The following is a 27,346-nucleotide window of genomic DNA, read 5'->3' on the forward strand; positions in this document are numbered from 1 at the left end:
ATTTATTCTAGCCCATCTATTTTGAGGCAACGGATTTATTTACAATCTACAATCTACATTTACATCTACAATATCTACGGATCCGTCACCTCAAAATAAAATAAAATTTATCACTCACCGGCACTGATGCGCAACAGCGGAGATTTGGTCTTGAGGCTATGTTGTCTGTAACACACAAATATAAAATCCAAATTATAGCAACGTTTAAAATAATTAATATTTCAAAAAATTATTATTGTACGCATCGAATTTTATATCCGATGCGTATAATAATAACAAGGTATATAAATATGAAATAATTTTATAAATTTTAAAAAAGAAAACTATTTCTTTTTAAATGAAAACTTTTATAGTATGAGTTGTTTAAGCTATTCAAACAATGATCGAATCGATTTAATGCATGTACGGGATTTATAATAATTAATATAAAAATAATAATACTCACCCTTGGGTTGCTTCGCCGATGCAGGATGCCTCTCCTAGGCCTCCTCCTCCTCTCAGGTTGATTCACACGCGCGATACTTTAAACGGCACTCCCGCACTTTTATTAAAAGATAATTCCGCACTTGTATACGCGATACTATGAACGACACTCCCGCACTTTCGGCATGATCGAACCCCATTTTACACGAAAATCGTTCTGCGAGTCGACAAATACGACTTTATTGCTCGAGCGTTGCTGAACGAATGATAATAAGGCTATAAGACGTTAACAATAGCGCGCTAATGTTTACATCGCCAAGGCCGAATACAATGTTATTGTTTCGCGGCCGAAAGTATGTTGCGTACTATGACGTATATGCGGTGTCGAATATTAAATAATACAAGTATTTTAAATTATAGATTAATTATTTAATAAACGATTAATATATCATGGAGCTTATTATTATGTTAATCATTATTCGAACCTGCAATTTGACTATTTTATTACGCGTTCTCAAGCCGAATCATATTTAAATTATCAAAAAATCGAATAACGATAAAATATGAAATATAATTAAAAATCAAGTATTTTTAAAGAAATAATTATTGTTTATAAAGAGAGAAAGAGAAAGAAAGATCGCGATAAAACAATAATTTACAATTTTGATTCTAATCATTTCGATTCTTGATTAAAACGTCACGCAAAATACGCGCTTCGATATTTATCCATTATGATATAATTACGTATTATGGAAAATTTAAAGTGTGTGAAAGATAATTAATTATTTATGATATCAAATTATTTCCCGATACTTGTCGCGATCGCGTTGAGTAGAGAAATTTGATGGAGTGTCTCGCGTTCTACTTCCTTACTGTTCGAGTATCGTCGTGAGAATAATAAAACCATAAGCCATAACATGTTAACAAGAGCGCGCTAATGTTTACATCGTCAAGGCCGTATACTATGTTAGGTTTTGATTATTCGTTGCCGAAATATTTTTCGTACTATGACGTATATGCAAACGAAATATTAAATTATACATGTATTTTAAATTATAAATCAATTATTAAATTATCAATTAATATATTACAGGAGTTTATTAAATAGATACTGACAATATTGTTATCTCTTTTTCGCGATGCTAATTGGTTATCTCGACGATGCACTAAACATTACTTTATACCAATAAAAGCTTGTCATAACTGAGAGACACATTTGATAATTTAAATATTAAGTAGATGTAATAATTTTTATTTAATTTATTTTGAAAAAATGAAAAACTAGAATTAATATGTAAGTAATTATATACATATACACATACAAAAAAAAAGCGCGCGTAGCGCGCGTTTATAGTATTTTAGTTAAAATGAAAAATAAATTTTATCTTCATTTTATATATAATTTTATTATTTTATTAATTTAGATCTTTTAAAAATTAAGAATTTATTCAAAATCTTTTTGCTCTTTTTTATTCTATTTTGCAATATATTTTATATTAAAATTTTTTATTAATATCTCAACAATTCGAAATATAGCTATCGTGAATTTTCGACATGGTAAGAATTGTGCCGAAAAAGAACCTTGAAGAGAAAGAAATAAAAGCCGAATAAATAAGTCGTCGTGACTTCAGAAAGATTCGCCGATCCGGAAAGTTCGCAAAAACCGTAATAACGTAGATACACATGCACTCACACATACTGCCGTCTAAAATTGCATTGCCCTCGATTCACAAAATCGCTTCATTGAGAATAAAGGCACGGCGTCGCATCCGGAGTGCATCTCAGGAATAGTATGCAGGCGCGTTTCACATCGACGTCTCGGAATAGTTTCCTCTGTCATCTCGGAAAAATTAACCAATTTCCTAGGTTCTTTGTGCGACGCTGAATAGTCGTGGCGATACAATACAGTCGCAGTCGATTCAACGCTGTGGTCGGCATCGATATTTCATTGCTATTCTCTCAAGTGCCGATGCCGTGAGACAATAATGATAATGATTCCGAATAGCAATTAATCTGCAATAATGCGATTATTAATACTTCGATAAATACTGTTGCTGCGTATAAATGTAGGCGTATGAGAAATTTGAAAAATACAATCATAGTATTTAAACATTTTTTTAGAAACAAAATATTTTTACCTATTTATATGTGCATATATTTTTAATAATTAAAAAAATTTAATGTATATGTGAAGAACAATTTCGGAAGAATGTGATAATGAAGGCATTTATATATAAAATGATTTTAGTGTTAAAAATATCTTGTTTTTCTTTATTCTTATTTATGAAATGCCATTATAAATCTCTTTGAGAAAGACAAATTTAAAGTAAATAAAATATATGTGTGTGTTTTCGCGGATTATTAAATATATATTGTCGAAATCGAAATATGTTTTTAATCAAAGAAGTCTATTTTTATTTAAGGTTTTCTCTGTTGAAAGCGACAATTTATTGACAGAATTCCGATACTTACGCGTGTGAATGTAGAAAGGATGCACTACCTTCGTCCTCGATGTCGGAAGGAGAGTCGATTTATCGCTCCTTTTGTATTCGTAAATCAGAGAGAATACATCTCTTCCGGTAGCACGTAAGACAGAAAGTGTTACGTTTATATGTACCCGAAGCTAGGAATCTATTGCCATTCTCTTTCATTGTACATATTTCTGGAAATCAATAATTTTTTCTTAATGATCTTATGTAATTCTCTTTTGTCTGAATATCTAAAGAAACACTATCGAAGATACCAATACTTGACATGTAATTAATCAAAGTTATGGAAACCCCTATTGTGTTAATTAGTTTTTGTGTGAGAAATGATAGATGATTTAATATTTAATATATAAGAAGAGAAATAAAGAAAGCCAAAAATCAATAGGAATAAAGATTTTAGGTAAAAGAACAATTTATTAATAGAAGGACATAATTTTTTGCAAGATTTTAACATGCGACATTTTTATATTATTTTATTATGTAACATACAATATGCTCCAAAATTATAAATAAATTATTAAAATTTATGCAATGTTTGAATTGGCGCACATTTACAGAAGTGTTTGTATAAAAGAATGCTTTTTTCCCGAAAGCTAATTTCTCTGTCGTTGTAATTCGTAATCGATAATCGCGTTTATATTTTATACGTTTCTTTTGTCACGTATGCATATGTGAGAATACCGTAAGCTAAAATATTCCATGCGCTGTTTGACCTATTTCGCGACCAACGCAACACATATCCGGAAAATATACAAGCGCGCACCAGGAATTTTGCAAGGAGTCTCACAAAATTTATTATTAATGAACCATATGATCCTCGAGTTTTATTATGCGAAAAATCTCGTGGACAAAATAGGAGAGATTGTGTTATCAGAAAACATTCTCTAATTTTTACATACGATGTCAATGCAATATGAAATGACCGTCGTAGTCAATTTTAAGCTCTTTTTATTTATGAATTGTAATCAGCGTGACTAAATTTGGAGCATATAATTTTATTTATCTGCAATTTTATATGCCACGTGTAATGCGAAAAACGGAAACTATAACAAGGTATACATATATAAAATATATATCAAGATACATATTATATCAGAAGACATGTGCAGGACATAAAATTATAAATAGACTTCTATCTTAAATTTTGTCGCAAATCGAATATCTTAAATAGACTTAAGATACAAATATTATACAATATAAAATATATTTTTTGTTTTTTAAAAAAGTATATAATTATATAATTGAAATCGCATAGTATTTGATATTAACATAAGAACTTACATTATATCTTGTAACTCTATCAAATTAATTTTTGCGTACTGCTATTTGTATTACATAAGTGAGCCTTTATTTAATTATTATAATAAATATAAATAAAAAATATATTTGCTTCTTAATTCTCTGCTTTTGATTAAAAGAGGGAATAACATATTTATATCTTAAATAAAAAATGTTTTTGAATAAAGACGAAAATAATATTTCGACAAATGATTGCGGGCGTTAACATACGATGTATGGAATTAATCGACGTATACGCAAAGTCCGCGCGTGAGCTCGTGATGGAACTCGCCTGGTAGCTTAACCTAATTTTTGCCCGGACACCCTCCGCGATTAATCAAGGCAAATGGACGTAACAGCATGCGGGCAAGTTGTAGCGAAGGGATGCATGAATGCTCGGTAAAGCCGAGGCCGCGCGAGTTTTGGTCGCCGTTGGCGAACGACGCGGCGACGTACGACGTCGGCACGAGGCATCCTCGCTAGAATGCAAATGATCAATTAACCAGTTGTAAATCACTACAACGTGGGGGAGGCGGCGGGGGGAGGAAGAACCTTTATCTAGGCTGTCGGTAGTCTAATGACCGCAAAGTCATCATTGGTCTCCCACACATCCTATTCATATACTACGCTTTCTCCTCAGATCTTGCTATATAAAATGCCCCAGAATAAATAATATGACCAAGAAAAGAAACTTTCTTCCATCTTATTTCAATTAGAATTTCGTCCAAATATCCCTTGCTTATTATCTAGTTTACGTATATACTAATTTAATATAACGTTCATATATAAAATAATTCTTTACAAGTTGAAGGAATAACGAGAGAGAGTTTCAAGCAATAAAATTATACCATTTTCTCATGCGCAACATTATTATAACGGTACTATTACTATTATTATCACTGCTATTACGCCATTATTATTTTCATTATACTATTACATGTAAACTACCTTGTATAGTGCCGTTATCCTCGCTCGTCCTTTAATTTTTGCCACCGTCGCGTCGAGGATATTTATTATCGAGGCCACGAGAATATTTATTATCAAGCCGGAGAACCTTTCGAAGGGTGAACTAATGGGGCGGCACGAAAATATTAAGTAGCCTCCGAGAAATTTGCAGCCACAATTAACATTTGAAATGGGAAAGGTATATTCTGGATTAATAATTCGCTATATGAGCTAATAAATCACCGATAAAATATCTTTACGAATTATTTTAAATGTTACAAATGCGATTGTTTGATACAAGACGATGAAAATTACGATCTAATTCTGTAAGACAAGATAAAATTGCAAATTTCGCTTGAATAAAATTTCGATGGATAAAAATAAATGATAAGGGGATAAAAAAGGATAAGGATAAAAAATATGTATAGACACATGTTCTTTTTCTTTAAATCTAGCCGCACGTCTCTCATGATGTCTACTCGATCATGCTTATATTGGAATCCGAGTTCAGATGAGATATCTCATCTAAAATGAATGGCGTGTGGCTTGCGTTCACGGAGCACGGGCCCAATTAAAAGCAGAACCTGTCACTGCAAAATGTACGCAAGATACGTTGCTGGAGCGCACACGCTTGCTCTGTGCGGTATTCGGGTTATCCTCAACATCGCGTGGAAGATAGCCGCAGAATTTCGCGGGAATTTAATTTGTACTTGGCGGATGGATGCTGCTTCATGTACAAACGTGAACCGCAGCCATTCCAGTCGACGTGATGAATGTTCATACTTGCAATTCACATTTCGATTATTAAATGCTTCATTTACACACACACACGTGCGTACAGCTAAATACACAATCGTACAAAAAATTCTAATTTGTCTCGCATATAACATTACAATGTTATATAAAATTCAAGAAACTATTTCTGAATCGCGTTTTATTATATATTTTTGAATATAAATATTAGAAATATATCGAAGATAGAATCATAAGATGTTGTCCTGCCCAGAATATTGCGCCCCAGATATATCTGATCTATATGATTCGACGCGAAACCGAGATCAGGGCCAAAAAATTTAATGGATATAGTAACAGAGAGAGAGATAACCTCCGCGAGGAAAGAGGGGTTTGGTGTGGTGTTTCTGACAAAGGCTCTAATGACGTACGATGGTAACCTTCGTGAGGAGCGCGATACATGTTCCGGATGATATGCATATTTAGTACCGTTCTATAATTCTCTCTCTCGCGTAGAAATGCATGGGGCACGCTGCCAAATCAGCGAAATTGAATCGGAAGAGAATTTTTAGGAGAAGTGCTTTATTACGTTATTATATTTAGATTCCGTCGAGGTGGCCGTGCACTCTCTCGCGATCATTTTATATTTTCAGCGGAGTTGAAGGCAAACTCGCTTGATTAGAATATCGCGAGAATTGCGTACATTTATTTCGTTCATCTATCCTCATTGCACTTTCGATAACAATGTTAAACAAGTACACACACACAGACACACACTGCGCTCTGACGCACGATATTTTCCCGTGTGTGCGAAAATGGTGTATTAAATTAAATTTATTTTAATCATACAAAGTACGCGAGATATAATTTAATTTTCAGTCTGTACATATTATCTCTCAGGATTTATAATTATAAATTATAATTATAATTATAAATTTGTTCCATCAATTTTAATCATCTCGGCCAAATTGTTGCGTTTCGTTGCTCGTTTTTTTTTTTCATTCTTTCGAGTAACTTTATTAATGGTCTCGAAATCATGGGACACCCATAATTTCGCCGCTGGCCATTGTTAAATTCTTTGGATCGGCCAAATCGGCCATGTGCATTGTTCGATTTGCATTAGTGCTCGTTAGGTCGCGTGTCGCGCGCGCTCCTGGCTACCTATTTACCGCACCTTCGGGTGTTGAATATTTTTTTCCGCGCACGCCGGGACGCCTTTCTTCCTTTATGTCCTCAAGTAGCCTGAATTGCCGATAAGCATCGCATGTTGTACTACGAATATATTTATAGAAGTGGTGGGGGTTTTGCATTTTTATATACTGATTATGCGCATCGCGCGGACCCGCTAACAATAAGTGCCGATAAGTTGCGTGTCATGTTGTGACGCGTACGTTAAGGCCGGATGATGAAGGAAGAATGAGGTGAAAAGCGAAGAGGATTACGGAGAGGTGAAATATCGCGAACGTAAAAAATCTCCCTTCTCTTCGCGCGGTATAATTACACTTTTTTAACGTTATAACTGGCGTTACTTCCTCCCTTTAATAATAGCCGTACTATCGCGCTTAAAATTGTACGCCGTACGGTTCCTCGCGGCAGAAATCAATAATGAATCGTAATATAATGGCGCTGTTATTGTTAGCGGCATGTAAATGTGAATATACGCAAACGTGCACACATGCATATCTCGCGACCCTACCAGTCGTATCACGCGTGAGATGTAAGGTACACGGATAAGATATCCGACCCGAAGACAGTTTCTCCATTTTTCATACGACGAGTACGTCGGCGTGTACCGTATGTGTTTCTACTGAATTATTCATCATGTTAAGCATTTTTGATCTGAACGAAAAAGAGAGAAATCGTATTTTCTTCAGAGAGAAACGTATTTTATTCAAAGGGATTTGAGATTATACATATAAGAATAATTTATTTGCCTTTCCGACTTGTTGATTATATCACGTATTACAACATAGATATATCGCACATAATAATGTAGATTATAATAATAAATAGAATATAATAATAATAGAGATATAATCAACATACATAAATAATATAAATTTGCATTTTCTTTTAATCCATGAATTCTTAAAAAACATTGTTTTATAATTAAATACTAGCAGATTAGTGTATAAATTAGAAATGCCAGTAAACAATATTTTAATACACCAATGTTACTATATAAATAAAATATTTTCCTAAATCATAATTAAAATGCAAATTTATCACTGAATTTACAATTCAACGATTGTTTCTGACTAGTTGTAATTCTGTTTCTCTAAAGATAAAAGCACAGATAGATCAGAGATGTGTAATGCAATCTCTGATCAGAAGCCAAATCTTTAAGAAAAGCAAGATTTGGCAATGTCAGTGAAAACATTTAAAGTATATTCTATAGATCATTATAGAAATTTACAATTTGTTATCATCTTGCGTTAGCGTCTTTTTATATGTATCTTAATATTATATCTTAATATTATATTTAATTTTAATGTGAATAAATAATTTAATTGAATGATTAAATTAAACACAGCTTGATATGTGATAATATATTAATAAAATATAAAATATACTCTGTGATATATTATATGATATTATATGATATACATTATCGGGATTATACGTATATTTACACTTTTCTCTTTTATTTTTAGGAAATCGCCGCCATTCTGATCAGTTTTCAGAGACACACCGAATGGCAAAGTCGGGAGGTGAAAGTACGACCACGAAGTGGTTCGATGTTACTGTACTCGAGAAAGAAAGTACGCTATCGGCGAGATGGTTACTGCTGGAAAAAGAGAAAAGACGGAAAAACTACACGGGAGGATCACATGAAACTGAAGGTAAATTTAAAATAAAAAAAGGATATTATATGTCTAACATTATAAAGAAACTGGTGAAGAGTAATATAATAATCTTTTTCGCGTTAAAATTTTGTTATTAAAATTTATACGCAAAAAAATTGCTATTAGATTTCGCTATACGTGACAATCTGATTATAGGTCCAGGGAGTCGAGTGCATCTACGGCTGTTACGTGCACTCGGCTATCCTTCCGACGTTTCATCGCCGGTGTTACTGGCTACTACAGAATCCGGACGTTGTTCTCGTTCATTATCTGAACGTTCCTTATCCGGACGGCGATGCGAAGCTGGCGGCCCTGCCACCCTGTCTCGCACTTCCGCCAGACAAGAAGGAATGGACGCGCGACGAGCTTGCGTCGCAATTAAGGCCCATGTTCCTCGGTGGAGATGATGATCCAAACAATCCTCATCTCACGCAGCACTCGAACCATCCCGTCGACATGATAGTCTCTCAACTGCTCGACAGGCAGAGGGCATCCTCCACTTCCTCCACCAGCAGCACTCAACTCGCACCTAGGAGACTTACGCCCGACAATCAGGTTAATTAATTAAACCTTTCACGTGTCGAAATAAATACTACCATTTCCGGAATTTATACGATAAATTATAACTCGTAAATATTAATTTACTTTATATAATAATTTGGAATCTTTTCGAAAATTTTCTGTAATATAATCATTGAATATGTTTGTATAATTAAAACAATTTTAATATATGCATGTATTATTACTTGAAATAGGTCTCTTCGACAACGGGAGGTCAGCAATCGTCGACGACAGCGACTCCGGCTCCCCGTGTGTATTCAAGACATTCCCATTCCACTCAGAGCCAACAGCCGGCTCCTTTAGTTTTAAGTTTGCAACAAATCCAAGGCGGTGGTGGTCTTCTGATACTCAACAGTCAACCATATCATCATCAGCAGCAGCAGCAGCAGCAGCAGCAGCAGCAACCGCAGCAGCAGCAGCAGCCGCAACAACAACAGCAGCAGCAACAGTCGCAACAGCAGCAGCAGCCGCAACAGCAGAATCAGCAGGTAGAGATGCAACAGATCACGGAGCAACAACTCGTGCCACAGACCAGCGTAGATCGAGAGCAGCAGACGCAACAAGAGATCGAGGCACAGGAGAACATGGACAGATCCGCCGTTCAGTCTCTACCGATCGGCGGTTCCGGCTCCGAGGTGACCGATTTCGCCGAAACGTTGGATCTGAGTCAGGAGGACATTCAAAAGACATTGTCCGCTAATATGGTGCCTCCGTCACCGTCGCCGTCACCGGCGGACAATAGCATGATTAATCCGATGGATTTCATCGACTCGTCAGACGATGTGCTGGTTAATTTAGACGCGTTCGACGTGTTCGGTGATTTGCCGGAGCTGCACGACTTTGAGGCCGATCAAACGAAGCACGAGGAACAGCGAGGTCCCGAGAATGACGTCGGATGTCATCCTGGTACAACCGTCCATATTGCAGAGTATAGTCCTGAATGGAGTTACACCGAGGGTGGTGTAAAAGTGAGTATAAAATATTTGCAGTTAATTTTTCTTTTCTTCTTTGCGGAATTATATATATCGAACATTGATTATTTTTATTTATCTTCTAAAAATAAAAATATATTCTCAATGTTTGAAAATAAATTAAATAAAAAGATTTTATATTAAATTACATTTAAAAGATATATTTAATTTTAATAAGAAAATTTTTTAATAAAAGAAAAAGAGAATAGATATATTTATAATATAAAAAATACAATATATTCAAGAATTACCATTTAATTTATAACATTTTCCAGGTATTAGTTGCTGGTCCATGGACCGGCGGTAGTGGTTCTCAATCGTATTCGGTACTTTTCGACGCGGAGCCGGTTGAGGCGTGCCTCGTGCAACCAGGTGTACTGCGCTGTCGATGTCCCGCGCACGCACCAGGAATAGCGTCCCTTCAGGTGGCGTGCGACGGTTTCGTCGTGTCCGATAGCGTTGCCTTCGAATATCGTAGAGCGCCGACGAGCGAACCTAGTCCAGAGAAAGCACTGCTGGACCGCCTTGCGGATGTGGAGGCCCGTTTGCAGGGCCCCGGTCCGCCGTCTCCCGCAGCACATCTGGAAGAGCGACTGGTTGCTTATTGCCAGGTACTTTAAAAATTATTTGATACTTCCACGTTAATCATTGAGCTCTAATTTTAATCTTAGACATGATAGATATAATTTAATAAGTTACAGCGTATAAACTTTTGACGTGAAATATTGCAGGATGCTGTTGTCCGTCCTTGGCGAGCTGGAGCGGAACCTCTTCAATCCGGTGGGCCTACCCTTCTGCATCTGGCAGCCGGATTGGGATACTCCAGGTTAGCCTGTGCACTCCTTCATTGGAGAGCGGAAAATCCTAGTAGCGTTTTGGATGCGGAGGTCGATGCTCTCAGGCAGGATAGCGCCGGTCTCACGCCGCTTGCTTGGGCTTGCGCGGCAGGACATGCCGATACCGCCAGGATTCTTTATAGGTTCGTGAAAAATCATATTTATTGTGAACAACACTTAACGTTAATAACATTATTTACGAATATTGATAGACTTATTATGGATTTATGACAAAAATTATAATTTGCGCGGCTTGCAATATCTTTACATATCATTACAATAATTTTTAATAATTATTTTAATGATGTCTACAACTATTGAATTATTTTTAATAATTTTTAATAAATATTTTTTGTTGACACTGTGCCTATTGTCAGATGGAACGCTATGGCGCTTCGCGTGAGGGACTGTCAAAATAGAACGGCGACCGAATTGGCCGCAGAAAATGGCCACGCGGCAATTGCCGAAGAACTGAATCAACTCGAAGCCCGAAGGCAAGACGAGAGGCTGTTCTTGCGACCCGCCAGCCCTAGCCCCAGGAGGCCATCTCAAGACAGCGGTCTCGATCTGGCGTTGTGTTAGTTTCGTTTGTTATTATACTGCCCTCTCTTCCGTATATACACGCGCATATACAAAGACACATACACATTCACGTATCTGTACACGTATATTCACATTTTTCCCTTTTCCGCTAGCCTCTCTATATAGTACCTATATTCTTCCTTTTCCCTCCTTCTTCCTGCACCCAGTAAAAGTAGAGTCACAAAAAGGCCGAAAATCATGCGAGCGTAATAAATTAGGCATTGTCTTAGCATTAAGTGGGGTTTATCGAAAAATACACAGGTGGCTCGCCGCTGCTGGACAACATGGAATTGTTGCAAGAAGATGAGTCGTCGTTAGGCCTCAGCGAACAGGGAATGGAGAGCGCTCCGACCCCTCAGGAGACCGTAGGTCCGTACCTTCCTCGTTTTCCTCTTCTATTTGTCTGTCTGTCTGCCTGTCTGTAAAAACTATCCGTAACTCTGTCTATTCTCTGTGACTACACACTACCGATAGAACAGATCGGCCTAGACGTATATACTACTACAATTACGCGGATTGCGTAGAGAGATCCTAGCTGCGTCCCTTGCTCGCAAACATTACATACATACATACATACATACACTTTTTACACAAACACACTTATACGCGTACAACAGTGTTCTCTTTTTCTCTGTGTGTGTGCGGTCGGCAATCACGCTGCCTTCTAACTCTTCTGAACTCTTACAGCTTGAAAAATATTTGGTGTTGCTTGGCCTTCGTAACTGCTGGTGTTAAATGAATCGCTGTATAATATCTAAACTTTATTAGCCACTGCCTATTGTCTGGCTATTGAAACTTGTTCTCGAGTGACGATAATCTCGAGTGCGTGCAATCTTTAAGAAAAAGGGCAGTATAACGATTATAAACTACGTAATTGAACAGACGCGCGGTCTGTTCAGCCGACCTATGTGGACGTATTGCACAGCTGAGCTGCTTCAGGTTACCTTACAAAGACTTTCAACGAGTAGAAAAGCGTTATTATTCACCGGTGACTTGTCTAATTCGAGTTGTCAATTTGTGGCGGCACACTTGTTGGTGTTAAGCATTTTAATCTGACATTGCAACAGCATCTCGGTGGATCGTAGAACACGCTCACGGCTTTTAAACTGTCGGTGTTGTGATCGATGTGATTTCGGCGGCCTGCTACCACGAACTTTTCGAGTTTGGCTAGGGTGGTGATTCCTTTTTATAGGGGAGGAAGACGCGAGGGTGCTGACATTGGCAGAGCAAATTATAGCGGCGCTACCGGAAAGGATCAAGAGGGCGGAGGGTGATTCTCCGTCTTCTTCCTCGCCACCGCCACTCACGGCACCTCTGTCACCCTTGGAAGACGCTCTGATGGAACAAATGGTGAGTGTATTTCACATTTCGTTATTAATAATTGAAATATTTTACATGTTGAAACGATCTTTTATTATAATTTTTCTTAATTTTCAAATAGATTAAATGCACGTAAGAAATCGTACAAATAATTAATTGGAACATTAAAACTTGCTCGAGTATGATGAAGTCTTTGCACGTTCTACGATCAAAGGAATAGCGCAGTCATTAGACCACGCCCTGAATCATAATTAAGATTAAAACTTTGAGCGCGCACGGAATTAGAGTCTCGACAAATGGGACGCCGATGCGTCTGGGTTTTCCTGTTGTAAAACTCAATTTCCATACTAATCGTCCTGCTTATAGCCTCTCGACTCCGGAGAACTGTTCGACTCGTATCGCGACTGCAACGGCGGCGCCGCGTCGATCTCGGACGCCGACGCCGACGCCAGTCCCTCGAGTCCCTCCAGCAGTTGCCTGACGCCGGACTCGCCGTCCCCGCCGCCCACCACGGCCGATTTCTGCGAGTTTCTGCAGCTGCAGCTGCATCTCGACGGCAACGGCAATGCTCACAACGGTCATTCATTCTATTCGCCGAATAGCGGAGAGCGCAGATTGAACGGCATGATCGGATCCGGCGCCTTATCAGCTACGAGCGACGGCGGTAGCGAGGCGGATCTGAGCAGATTGACGCTGTCAGATCGCGAGCAACGGGAGCTCTATCACGCTGCCAGGATGATCCAGAAGGCGTATAGAAACTACAAGGGTCGACAGAGGCAAGAGGAAGCCGAGAGACACGCCGCCGTTTTGATCCAACAATATTATCGTCGTCATAAACAGTACGCTTATCACAGGTAACTCTTGTTTATCGCTTGCTAGAGAATCTGAGAATCTGTGTATGTTGACAGACTTCTGTTATATATTTTTATTTATATATATTCAAAGAATTAGTCAGCAGTTAATTTTACGCATTTAAATACTTGTCTTTCTTTTTGTCATTTTGCATGTTATCGAGCTTCCTTCATTTACAAAGTTTCCTTAAGAACGGAATGAATTACTCGCATTGTCAGATTATAATAGTACTAGCTACTTCATGCGATGCATGCAACGTTTAGATACAGATCGTCCAAGTTTATGCGGGCGCGTGTTATCAGGTTGAATTCAAGGTTCTTAAGTATGACAGATCGTTATCTCGCAGACATCGCCAAATAGCTTCAAACTTACAAAGTTAAATTTTCATCGATATTCCGCTGGTCGAGGAAAGAAGGAGGAGGGGAAGGGGACATCTTAATAAGCGACAATTAATAACCGGGAGACAAGACGTACCATTGTGGGCCAACTTAACGACCTCCGACTGAATTAGACTGATGAGCCACCAAAGTTCGACTCGTGTATCTCCCTCTCTCTCTCTCTCTCTCCCCTCTCTCTCTCTCCCTCTCTCTCTCTCTCTCTCTCTCTTTCTTTCTCGGGACGAACTTTTAATTGGCATCGTAAATAATTCGGAAACTTTACGGACTTCTCTGCTTTCGTTACGGTGGCCTGAATACAGAATTAACTTGGCATTAAATTAATACGACTTTTGTTGAAGATGGAGACCGGCGTACCCCCTCGTTCCTCATCGCGTACTCCGCAAGTTATATACGTAGTGATTCAAACTTTCCAATGTAATGTCTCCGAAATTAGTGACACAATCAACTGACTATACATTATCATTGTAGAATCTTCGCGGAAACACAAGTTGCGAGGAGTAACGAAGGATATTGAGCGCGCGGCAAACTTTAACTATCAATCGTCGAAGAACAAAGGACGCGTTAATTTAACAAAAAAGTTTCTATTTTTTCGAGAGCGGCTTTTTTTTTATTTTATCGCATTTATCAGATGTTTTGCTAAAACTGTTATGCATGACAGCGATTATTTTTTATTAAAGTATTCAATATGCAAAATGTCTTGCAATGTATTTTATTGGCAAATTATTTTCTTTTAAATATATGGAATTTACGTCATATTTTCTGACACAGGCAAGCGACGAAAGCGGCTCTGGTGATTCAGAACAACTATCGAAATTATCGCGCGCGGCCAGGCTCAACTAGCATGAGGCAACAGGCGGTCCATCAGCAGGCGGCTCATCAAGCCGCGCGGAAAATCCAGCAGTTCATGCGGCAATCCAAAATCAAGTTAGTATCCCCATACGTGTGTGTGTACAGTGCTGCATTTCCTGTTGCAACGATGTGCACGCACATTAGTTACGTAGTAGAGACTTCTTGTTAGCACACGAAAGGCTTTATCGTACCGAAAAAAAAGAAAAGACAAGTGTAAAAGTTCTAAAGTCTCCCTCTTCTGTGTGTCACTAATGCAGCTTGTCGTGGGACGATTCACGACCGGTAAGTAACGTATCTCATAGTAGGGCGATCGTTTCGGCAATACAAAAGTGCTCGTTTATCTCTCGTTCCTGTCTCTCCTGTGCCGGAAGGAATTAAACGCTTTTGTCGTTACATGTTTCCTTTTCTTTCTCTTTCTCTCTCTCTCTCTCTCTCTCTCTCTCTCTTTCTTTCTTTCTTTCTTTCTCTCTTTTTCTCTGTCTTTTTATTTTGATTTGCACTCTGTTTTACGACACACGAATTAACGAGTTACATATCTATATTTCGGGACCGTGCTTCACATCACGTTTGACGATGCTTCGTGTTTATTGTTTGAATGTCTCGTCGGTATATATATATATATATATATATATATATATTTTCTGTATTTGTACAATGAAATCGTGTATTCGTCGCTTAATGACATAGAATTACCGAGTTCCTCGATTACCACTTTGTCAATAACTTTCATGAATATATACATCAAATATGTTGCATATTTATATGTGGATAATTGAAAAATATATTCCATTGTAGTTTTTGCACATCATAATTTTGAATAATTCAATATATTCAGTATATATAATTCCGAGGAGAACCTGAATTGAATTATAATTATTTTTTATAACACTTATCCATATTCATTTTGGCTAAATAAAAGAAAATTTATTTACAAATATTTAATTCGTATACATATCGATTTAGAAATAATTTTATAACATATGAGTTTACATATTTATTATTTTCGTTAAAACAATGGATTCAACAAATAATACCCCAAATAATAAAATTTTTAATACACCGAGATTATTAATCGCTTATAACGGGTGCTGTCGTTAACACGTGCTGTCCGTTGGTTTGAATTGGTGCAAAGTGTTGAACGAGGAACGCGCTTAGATGCAATTGTTTGCTTTTTGATTGATTACCGGTACAAAACTGCCTGGTCATTCGGTGTCATGTATGCACTCACGCGCGAGCGATACGCCCGGACACGCGCATTTTATATAAAGCGTACGTTTCTGCCTTGTGAATCAGACTGCAGAACGCCAGGGCCGTCGCAAACGGGAACGGGAGGCCGCCAGCGGTCACTTCACGGGCGGCTGCTGTCCCCCAAAGCTCGCCCTCATCTAGCCCAGGGGCCAGCCTAGTAGCCGCCAGCCAGGGGGTCACCTAGTTGACTGTCGATCCAACAGCGCGCAGAATGGCGACGACAGTTCGATAGCAAAGTAACATATATACGGCCGGTGGTGAGGAGAGAAAGGGAGAAAGAGAGCGTTGATGAACGACGTCGACCTGAAACGCGGACGTCGCGACGCTCTGAGGTGGAGCATACCTCATTCTACGATCTCGATGCGCGAGATCGTTAGCGACAATTACGACTACATAAAACTAATAGAAAAAGGGTACCAGACGCTCACGATGATACGGATGATATACGCTTTATTCTCTGCGTCTCTGATTTGCGTACCCGGGGTGGTTGACTTATCTATCTATCTATCTATCTATCTATCTATCTATCTATCTATCTATCTATCTAAAGTCTTATCTCATATAGTTTTGATTATCTTTCGTCCCTCACACTGATGAGTTAAGCACCTGGAGCACCGCGTATATCCTTGACCGCTCGTTCGTTTCGCTTGTATGTACCTTTACTACTACCGCATTTTCTCCACGCGTTCTTGTATCCTCCTCCGATCGACACGAGCCAGTATTGGAATAGCGTCGGATCAGATGAACTTATTGCGGAATGGATTTGCTAAAAATCCGCGCGTGATCGATCGACTCGAGAAGCATGCTTATAAGATATACGGTTTTTTATCTTCTGCTTGTAACTAAGATTATCTAGCGTGTCGCGGCTTTCCACGACGAGAAGTACGTCCGGCACGTACGTTGACTCTTTGCGAACAGCATTGTAGTCGACGAACCGTTCCCGTGATATTTTATTGGCATATGATGTGTGTATCGAGCTGAATCGCACAAAATCGTTGTCGCTTTTGTAGACTCAGATAGCTCTCGCGAGCTTCTTGCCACTGGCAGACTCTATCAATCCTAGATCTTTCTGAAATGAAATATTTCTTCGCGACACACGAGGCTCTTTGCAGCTATCGACATATTTCTTCTTTAACGACACATTAGTCGACAAATTCGAAATCTTTCTGGGAATAAAGAATGCATAAATTTTGATCGAATTTTGTATGTTTACAGTTCTAAATGTCGCGCTCGTTCTATATTGCAATTTACATTGAATCCGTATTAAAAAATTAGATTAATCAATCTCAATACATTATCGTAATTTTTACATTACAAGTAAATATACATAAATACTTGAAAAATAAGGACAATCAGTTTGTTTTTTGCCTGAAAAATTTTATACTGTTTACGTCGGCGTAGTTTTATCACGAAGAAATATTCAAGCGAAGATTATTATATTTATTTTTTTGATGCGATGGCATCTACCGATTATTTATGTAATTTCATTTACAATTAAGGAACAGTTAATCTTCTCTTCTCTTTTTTTTTTTTACTTACTCGTTTATCAATTCTTATTCCCGAATTTATCATAATTGATTTAGACAAAGCTGTGGCTAGGATGGTATTGACGAAAAATAGAGTTTAGAAAAAAAAGAAAATAGAGTGAGCTTAAAGTTCTCCGAACTTATTTTATATATACGTTTATTCGCAAGTTAGGCTTCGGAGTCAGTTGATGTTAATGAATGTCGATTGACAGATGATTGAGCGAATAAATCGACAACATGAAATCGATTTTAGAGATACTAATGGATTATATTTTAGCGACGAATAAAATAAGACAAATGCAGGAAAAGTTAAAAATTTGAGTATTTGGTATGAATTGGAACACAATTAAAGTATTGATGTTTCGCAAGAGGGTTTTGATTTTCGATCGGTATTATTGTTTGCGTCCATTTTTTATATTTTTACGAGGGATGTAGTAATTAAATTTATAAGTATTTCACACGAAGCTGAACATTGCATTTTTCTTATCGTTCAGCTGTATCGTAATCGTGATATGATATGCAGTGTCGATAATCCATTGTACATATTAAATTTAATGCGAGACTACTGACATTCATTGCGTCGCAGAAAACCGGTATCTTTCGTGTACGAAAATCATTTTGCTCGAGAGATGAAAAAATGAATGAGAAAGATTATACTTTGATTTTAGATAATTTTAGGAAAAGAGCGAGAGGAGAAGGGGGAGAAACGGGGACGAGGAGAAAGCGGCAATACACGAACGAGGTAGCTACTAGAAGGCGAATGGGAGGGGAGGGAGAAGAATTGAAACAAAAGAAAATAGGAAAAAGAGAAAAAAAAATAGAACATGCTCTTTGTCCAAAGGGCGCAACTTCATCCACGGGCTGTGCTAGTCACAGTATAATCAACTTTGTAGAGTTACTTTATAGAATGTAAGTTAGTCGATTACACATTGTTACAAAAACTACCTACCGTTTTCTCTCTCCGATAGGGGATTTTTTTAAAGATTCTCTAGCATAAAATAATTAGCGATTAATTAAGGACGTAGTTGATTGCGGACGCGCGAAGGGTGGCGCACAAGCCGCGGTCTTGTCCCGCGTTCAAATCTTTGATCGAGAGGACAAACGTTTATTGTGATAAATTAATGGTGATCCAAGAAAGTATTTCCGCGCAATTGGGGGGAGAGGAAGAAACAGATAGAAGAGAGAGAGAGAGAGAAAAAAAAAGAAAACAAACGTGTCCCACATAGGTACGTCTCCGTGTGTATGCACGCGACAATTTTCGCTGAGATACGTGAGACGGAGATAGACAGACAGACAGAGAGATCCGAAGAGTTAAATATAAATCAAGATAAATCGAGTGATTATCGCCGCGATATCTGTCAGGGAAGTTATGTGTCGATACTATGCGCGTCGCAAATGTAAAGAGTATATTACTGTGAATTGCCGAAAATTCTCCGGGAGAGTAATTAATCCATATCGAGCCTCTCCTCTTGGGATATATTACGCAGAAACACAGCAGGTTGTGAGATTTAATAGTGCGACGTAAGTGCAAAGCGCGCGAGGCGGGATATTATTGCAATATATATAAATATATATATATATATATATATATATATATATATTTATTAACATATATATTGTACACACGAGTCAATTCCAACGAGCATTTTCATGCCATTAAGCTTAAAAAGTTATTAGTTATTAAAATGATGCGAGAGGCGTGCGCGCGGAAAGGAAGAGAGGAAAGCGGGGAAGGGAGAGAGGAGGAAAGCATAACAAATTCTTACACTCTTTTAATCATTGTTAATTAATTAAAATAATCACGATCCTATCGAAATACTTAAACAAAAATGAATAAAATAATATAATTATTATACACACAAAACTATTATTATATATATATATATATATATATAATATATTCATATTTTTGCTTAATACATATTTAAGAAATCTAATTATAAACAAGTGCTAGCGATTATTACGTAGCGGGCACGAGAGCATTGACAATGAGAGAGACGACGATGTGAGGGACAAAGTTTCGAGTTAGGAATATTTCAGATCAGTCGGGGCTTGTGTCAATTGTGCGTGGCAATTTAAAGATTCCGAATTCGAGGATAAAAGACAAAGATTTTTCTCGGCGATTTTTACGCGCGCGGTCTCGGCAAAGAGGACGAGGCTCTCGGTGCAAATTTACCGAGGGCGGAATTACTGTCGCTTTTCCGGGGTTTCAACGAGACAAGTCGAATACAGTATTTTTTACCCGTAGAACGGCGGACAGAAAGTAGCCGATATCGCGCGAATTTTTCGTGGAGAGAGTTGCTCCGTATTCGCATAATTAACCACGTACAGTACGAACAAGCTAAGCGGGATACTTAGGCTGAAAGATTGAAAGAAAGAGAGAGAGAGAGAGAGAGAGAGAGAGAGAGAGAGAAGAAGAAGAAGGAGAAAGGGAAAAAGGCCGCTGAGGAAAATAATCTTAATTAAAAAGACATCGCTAGGGTAGGCGCTTCGAAGAATACATAAACTTTTAAAAAAAGTCATTTATATATAATACAAATTATTCTCAAAATATAAAGAAGTTTAATAAAAAAAAAAGAAAAAAAAGTAAAGAAGAAAAATTTTTAAATTCTACGTAAGAAAGCCAAGAGTCAAAGACGACTAGATGATAGGAGCCGCATGGCCTAACTGCTGCCACTTTAATTAATTAAATAATTAATTATAACTTTATTACTTAATTATTCTCGATACAACACAAAAATGGGAAATAATAAAATGAAAAAAAAAAAAAGAAATCTATAACACTACAAAAAAAAAACACACTATCTCATGCCACTTTTCAAACTTACTCTCTAGACGCAGAGACGAATCAGTAGGTATATTTAATAGCGGACTATTAAGCAAGAGATTAAATCTAAAAAGAACTAATTTTTCTTCTAAAAAAAAAAAAAAAATGGAAACAAAATCGAGATTTGCGCTATAGATTTGATCCAATTTTGTCCAGTCTCCAGAATCGCACGCAGATACACGCGCGTTTATGCGAAACTCGCGATTTCCGTCGTCGCGAGCCCGCCGATATCTCGCTACGTCCCGCCAAATCGCTCGTTTCGAGAATCGTATCTCCGGAAATTCCGGAAGTACACTTCGACAAAATCGGAATATCGAGATTTCGTGAGGGAGCGCGGGTGGCGATCGTCGGAGGGGAACGGCTCCGTCGCAGCTCAAGCGCATATATCGCCGCGATATTGTATATTCAGCGGAAATCTCTCTTTCCGTATATTTTTTACAAAATGAAAAAAAAAAGAAACAAAGAACGCAAAAAAATCTGGCACGCGATCATGCGGAGTTTATCGCGCGTGTTCTCTCGACGATGCAAAGCGGCGGGGGCGCGAGAGGAAACGGCGGGGCACGGGCTAGCAATCGCGCGAACACGCGTCACGATGTCGAAAGGGTCGAAACGATCAGATCGGGTGCTCTGTCATGTTCGCACAGACACGGAGACACAGAGAGGAACACACGGAGAATCGCACAGCGACGTGCAAAGAGTTACAGTGATATCACACGCAAGAGACAGCACATACACACATACACACACAAGGAGAGGGAGAGAGAATTTATATAAATAAATACAGCAATGTGTTTACACACACACACACACAATCACACGTGGATATACACAGAGTACAGAATTACAAAGACCCCAGAGACATGCATTGTTCCTTCGTCGAGACGGTCACTTTGTACCTGCTTGCTGCCTGCCTGATCCTGACACACGACGCAACTCCTAGTCTCGCGTGGCGGCATTCACTTACACCTATAAATCGAAATACATACACACACATACATACACGCGCATACAGTCCCTTTAACTCGACTCGATTGATAACGTCCAAGTATGCGAGCACTTTTGTCGTGATAATCCGATCTGCGCGTTACGAGGATTACTCGCACGCGAGAACACCGAGAATCGAGCTGATTTGCTATTCGTTGTTCAGTCCCGTCGTCGATTTTTTTTTTCACGATAGAGAGAGAGAGAGAGAGAGAGAGAGAGAGAGAGAGAGAGAGAGGAGCGATTCTCTCCCCCGGATGTGAGATGGTTTCGACGGCTGTTTCGACATCAATCCGCTCTAACGACGTTTCCGCGTTCCAAAATTCAGGCGATTTCGCGAGAGAAATCCAAATATCGCGAAGGAATCTAAGTACCATATTCGCAAAATCAATCGCCGAAGAATTTTGGCACGTGAACGACGTGTAGACATGGCACTTACGTGCTAGATTTTACTAGTGAAAACGAATAACGGTAAAGGCTCCATCTCTCTTGTAATATTTTTATTATCGCAAGCGTATAATATATATTATATATATATACAAATATATATATATATATATATATATATATATATATATATATAATTAAATTATATATTATTAAAATAAAGGGATTATGCCACTGTTTATTATTTATTGACTAACGTTCGACTAATATTGTAAATAATAACGAAAATATTTTATCTATATTTCCGATCTCCGGGAGGGCGCCGGGCGAGGGCGGCGTATTATCTCTTGTCCGTCTTCGCGGCGTCCAACACCGGTCGCCGTTTCGCCCGCCCCTCTATTGTTACACCATTTCATCATTGCATTTAATAAATTATATATTTATTGACTCACTCACCTTTTCAATTGTGCCCATTTCCCTCTCTGCGATCTCTCCGCAATCATCCCTTGCGTCTTTTCTGAATATTTAAATAATCCAGTCAGCTTTAGATATAACTATTTTTCAATGTTCATGTTTAATTATGAGTATTAGAATTTTCAAGAAATATAAAAAAGAGTTGCAGAAAATAATAAAGTTTTTAGTAAATTATTATAAATAATAATTTCATATATCTATGCAGATACTTTGTTAAAATGTTTAAATAAGAAGAGTTCGATAAATAGATAAGTTATGTTTGTTACACGATAATTGGCTTAGCTAATGAATTTGCAATAAAATATTGATTACGAGCTAATTTAATATAAGTGTTGGATGTTGTAGTTGCGTATAAACTGGATGGTAACACAATTACGGCAAGTTAAGGAATACCCAGGCGAATAATGATCTTAGGATACGTCGCTGAAGTCGCTTCTAGAGCTTCTATTGATGCGAGGGAGAGCTCAAAGTTCCAGTTCCAACTGTTCGTCGAGGGGAGTTCGCCGAACTAGGACTTTGCGGATCGCTAAATTTAATGACCGATATTCATAGCGCAAATTAATAATCCTTTCTCGTTTTGTCTAACGTTTGGAGCGCATAGCGTACAAAGAACGCGCGAATGAATAATATATCGTGGCAAAAATGATTCCGAAGAGATGGAGGCAAGTGGTTCAAGGAGAAATTTATTTAGTGCCTTCCTTCCGCAACAGTTTATTTAAAGCATACAAACGGTACAAACTTTATTTGCTCTGTCGCTTTGAATACAAATTAAATTAAGTCGCTCGGTTATCGTGCTCATGTACGAAGAAAGAGAGACAGACGCGAGAAGATGAGAGTTAGAGGGAGTGAGAGATGTGAAGATAAGAAAAGTATGTAGATTTTCGAAACTAACGCCGAGCGGAGGAAACTCGATCGGCGTCCAAGATTTTCCTCGAGAATTCGAATCAAACTCGCCGACGAGCGAGCGGCCCGATTCCATTCACGCATTGTTATGCACGTCAATATGATTGCTTTCGCAGATCTTTTCTTTTTCTTTTGCTATTCCATTCGTTTCGATATTTCCTTCATATATTTCCGGTATCGCTTCAAGTGAATGCAATATTTATCGAAGCGATCGCAACAAACCGCAAAAAAGCAGACGAAGAAACGGAAACGTTGAACTTGGCTTCTCTGGAAAATTTTGACGATAAGAAGAAATTAGCTTAAAATACAGAAAAAAATATTTACCGTTTTCTATTCTGTTAATTTTGTCTAATATATTGTGTCATCGATTCTAGCATCATAAGTGTAGAATGAAAAAAAAAGACAAAAAATTGTTTATTAATTAAATTTGACTCTCTTACTGAAAATCGGGATCTCATTTATTTTTCAGGATTATTTGGCAGGAATTCAGTTTTGCATCAAAATTAGCGAAGACAAGTGGGGAATTTCGTTAATATAAATCTCTTAATGTCAGTAACTAAATTTAGACTTTAACACACGAATCAAAATCAACCCTTAATTATTCACTATATGATAAAAAACAAGTCCATTTAATCAGTGCCACTTTTGCGACAATAGATTTTTTCCGCCAAAACTTATTTCCGCAAATATTTACCTTGTCCTTGTATTTTATTACGATCGAACGATACATTTATTTTCGGACGATGAGAGTCGTTTCAGACAATAGAAAGGAAATGTAAGATTTACGGGAGAATTTCCCGACAAAGAGAATTGTAGATAAAACACTATATTAATATATTCTCTAATGAAACAAGCTGACATAATGACATCTCACTCCCGATTTATCGATGAATTTGTTAAAATAATTTTATAGAATATATCTATAGAAAGTTGCTAAATTGAAAAATTCTCTAATTCTCGATATTCATCTTTGCATATTTTTCAGAACGACACGTCGTATCTAAACGGTATAAGATTATAATAATTTATCTCCCAAGATATTGAAATACTTTTTTGTTGTTTAGTCTCATATTTCCTAATTTCTCTACCTTTTTTTTGATTAAATGTTAGTTATATTTTTCAGATAAAAAAGTCACAATGATATGAATATTCAAAGTATTTTGAAAACCTGAAACCTGATTCATGAGACTCGTAGACGCCGATTCCGACTGAATATCCAATTACACGATCTATTTGCATTGCCTGAATATATATTCAATTTTACTCACTCATCATTAATAATATTAATAAACGCGAATATCAATGAATTAGCGCGTATCCGTTTGGCAAAAGAGCAGAGTTCGCGGTTTTTCCGACCGTTGTTTGGATCAACAAAGTCGGTCAGAATACTTGGACCCGATGATTCTCGCGGTCGCAGACGACGATGTTGCCGGTGGAAGTGACGGCTACGCCCTCGAGGCCCTTGAACTCGCCGTCGCCGCTACCCCAGCAGCCGTACGACTTGAGGAAGGCGCCGTCCGGACTGAAGATCTGTATGCGATTGTTACCGGAATCGGCGACGATGATGTAGCCTTGATCGTCCACGGCGACGCCCCGCGGAAACTTGAACTGGCCGTCGTCGGAGCCCTCCGAGCCGAAGGACGTCAGTACGCGGCCGTTGACATCGAATATCTGAATGCGATGATTATTGCCATCGCTGACGATCACTCGGTTCGTGTTGCTCACCGCGATGTAATGCGGGTGTTCTAATTGACCACGTCCGCTGCCGCACGAGCCGAACTTGCCCACGAACGTGCCGTCTGATTGAAATACCTGCAGATATTGTTTTTAAAAATATTATTATTATATGCCACGCGGAATATGACGTATCTCGTGGTATACACGCGGCCGCATATATCATATGAAACACCCTGTTAATAGCAACAAAAAGAAAAACTTTTACTAAAAATTTAAAAAAATCGGAATGTTCGATTCTCCATTTAATCGAGCTACTTATGAATATATCGCGAATTGATGAATTAAATTTAATATAAACATACTTGTACGCGATGATTCTCCTTGTCGCATACGTAGATGAATCCGAGGGCGTCGGTGGTGATTCCCCAGGGATAATTGAACCGGCCGTCGGCGGTACCCTGGGAGCCGAAGGCTCGCAGGAAACGGCCGGACGGATCGAGCACCTGGATCCTGTGGTTGTAGCGGTCCGCGATGATGTACTGCCCGATCCTGTTTACGGCCACCCCGGCGAGGCAATCGAATTCACCCTCGCCGCTGCCGTATGTTCCAAACTCCTTCATGAAGTTTCCATTACCGTCGAACACCTACGGTACACCCGAGCGATAAACAAACGTCGTTTATATCGATCGCCCGCCGATAGTAAAATCAGCTGTTCGCGGCCAGCCGCAATATAACGCGTCTTGGGAGAGGAGAGGTTCTCTCTCGCTTCTCCCGTTGGGCGCGCCAATCGAGGTCGGCTTATTTATGATCGTCGATACATCGATACGAAATGCCCATGAAATTTTAAAGTCTCCGCATTAGTTACCTCGTGTACTTCCGCTTTACGAGAGTACACGAGGTAATTATTACAACGCTTGGAGAATGATGCGATTGATTTATCACGATTTGCATTGTTGATTGTCAATATTGTACGTCTTTAATATTTTTGAGAGATTGTGCGACAGTTTTTGAAATTACTCACGATTAATAATTCTATTTTTCTATAAATTTATCTATATTATTTATCATTACATGTGACACTACCATTACATTTACATCTATATTATTTATATTAAATAGATTCTTGTAAAAATTTCTTTTTAAATAATTAAGAGATTTTAATAAATAAAAAAATCCTTAAATAATTATTGATTCAAATAATTATTAAATGATTATCTCGCTTGGATTTAAATAAAATTGAATTGGCGGACAAATTTGAAGAGATTTGATAGAGTGGCTTACTTGAACACGATGATTGGAGCTGTCGGCCACGACGATGGAGTTGTCCGGGCCGACCGCGAGGCCTCTCGGCCAGGTAAAGCATCCGGCTTCGCTCCCCCGCATCCCAAACTTAAACAGCTGCCGCCGCTTCAGCAAGTAATGACTCCTCCGACCATTGCTGAAATCGATCGACGCGTGCGGTCAATAAAGCTCATTACGCGGATTCGCCGATCTTCCCGCGATCGTAAATCACTTCGAGAGGGGAGGAAATTCTACGTCTCGCGGTCGCGTGGTCAATCACGTGCGGTTACGCGCGAACGTTTACGCGATAAATGCAGTAATTCTTCATCCGAAACTCCTATCGAAGGCTCTCCTATCGTCCTCGAGAAAAGTTTCACGCCGAGCGAACGCGCGGAGGAAAGAAGAGGCAAACTCGGATATAGTGCTCTCTCTGTGTATCTTCATCTCCCGCCGCCGGGTTTCTTAAAAGAATGTTTTTCGCAAATCCACTTTTCAAGAGAAACGCACTGTTTTACTCCGGCGGAAACAGCGGTAGATCTTTGAGAATTATAGCCGCGCGAGGAGACCCGGCAACGCAACGGATAACGAGGATAAAGTGTTTTGTGATTGCGATATCCCGGCTCTCTCTCTCTCTCTCTCTCTCTGCGACGTCCAGCGCGGACGACGCTTTCTCAGGGCGCGTACTTGTCCGAGGTATATTTAGAAAGTTGCAAGTTCTCTCTTTTAACGGCCATAGTGCGCGTCGCGTCTTTCCAAACTACGAAACTTGCTACGATCTCGAGACGTCGTACGAGAAAAATGTATGCGCGTCGTATTCATTTTCTAAATAAATTCGCTGAGCAAGTAAAAAACTTCAAGCAAACTTGAGACATTTTGTCTATAAATTTTATCTTATTAAAAAGGAAACTTTAAAAAATAATAAAAAAAAAATTTTTTTTTTGTTCGTACTGCTTTTCATAC

The 27,346-nt window shown here is 38.4% G+C and overlaps 3 protein-coding genes across 14 annotated transcripts in view; 2 read left to right on the forward strand and 1 right to left on the reverse strand.

Annotated features, from left to right (window-relative positions):
- Positions 1–27,346, forward strand: part of LOC126857299 (fibrous sheath CABYR-binding protein-like) — a 171,593-nt gene that overhangs the window by 68,742 nt on the left and 75,505 nt on the right. The window lies entirely within an intron of this gene.
- The window catches only part of LOC126857298 (calmodulin-binding transcription activator 2), a 65,831-nt gene that overhangs the window by 31,401 nt on the left and 7,084 nt on the right, over positions 1–27,346 (forward strand). For 2 of the 7 annotated variants that reach the window (XM_050606578.1, XM_050606585.1), the window contains 11 exons: positions 8,522–8,710; positions 8,870–9,268; positions 9,469–10,242; positions 10,521–10,856; positions 10,977–11,224; positions 11,459–11,658; positions 11,925–12,032; positions 12,856–13,013; positions 13,350–13,837; positions 15,002–15,157; positions 16,376–19,745. In XM_050606578.1, coding sequence (XP_050462535.1) covers positions 8,522–8,710; positions 8,870–9,268; positions 9,469–10,242; positions 10,521–10,856; positions 10,977–11,224; positions 11,459–11,658; positions 11,925–12,032; positions 12,856–13,013; positions 13,350–13,837; positions 15,002–15,157; positions 16,376–16,514 — 3,195 coding nt within the window. In that variant the 3' untranslated portion in view covers positions 16,515–19,745. Of the gene's footprint in view, positions 1–8,521; positions 8,711–8,869; positions 9,269–9,468; positions 10,243–10,520; positions 10,857–10,976; positions 11,225–11,458; positions 11,659–11,924; positions 12,033–12,855; positions 13,014–13,349; positions 13,838–15,001; positions 15,158–15,339; positions 15,365–16,375; positions 19,746–22,870; positions 23,765–27,346 lie in introns of those variants that run through there. The other 5 variants (XM_050606580.1, XM_050606579.1, XM_050606584.1 and 2 more) reach the window with 5 other exon arrangements.
- The window catches only part of LOC126857297 (serine-rich adhesin for platelets), a 61,231-nt gene continuing 57,105 nt past the window's right edge, over positions 23,221–27,346 (reverse strand). For all 6 annotated transcript variants that reach the window (XM_050606571.1, XM_050606572.1, XM_050606575.1 and 3 more), the window contains 3 exons: positions 26,387–26,543; positions 25,468–25,749; positions 23,221–25,240 (listed from right to left, as the gene is read on the reverse strand). In XM_050606571.1, coding sequence (XP_050462528.1) covers positions 24,809–25,240; positions 25,468–25,749; positions 26,387–26,543 — 871 coding nt within the window. In that variant the 3' untranslated portion in view covers positions 23,221–24,808. The remainder of the gene's footprint in view (positions 25,241–25,467; positions 25,750–26,386; positions 26,544–27,346) is intronic.

The sequence above is a fragment of the Cataglyphis hispanica genome, chromosome 21 (assembly GCF_021464435.1).
Source record: "Cataglyphis hispanica isolate Lineage 1 chromosome 21, ULB_Chis1_1.0, whole genome shotgun sequence".
Taxonomy (NCBI): Eukaryota; Metazoa; Arthropoda; class Insecta; order Hymenoptera; family Formicidae; genus Cataglyphis; species Cataglyphis hispanica.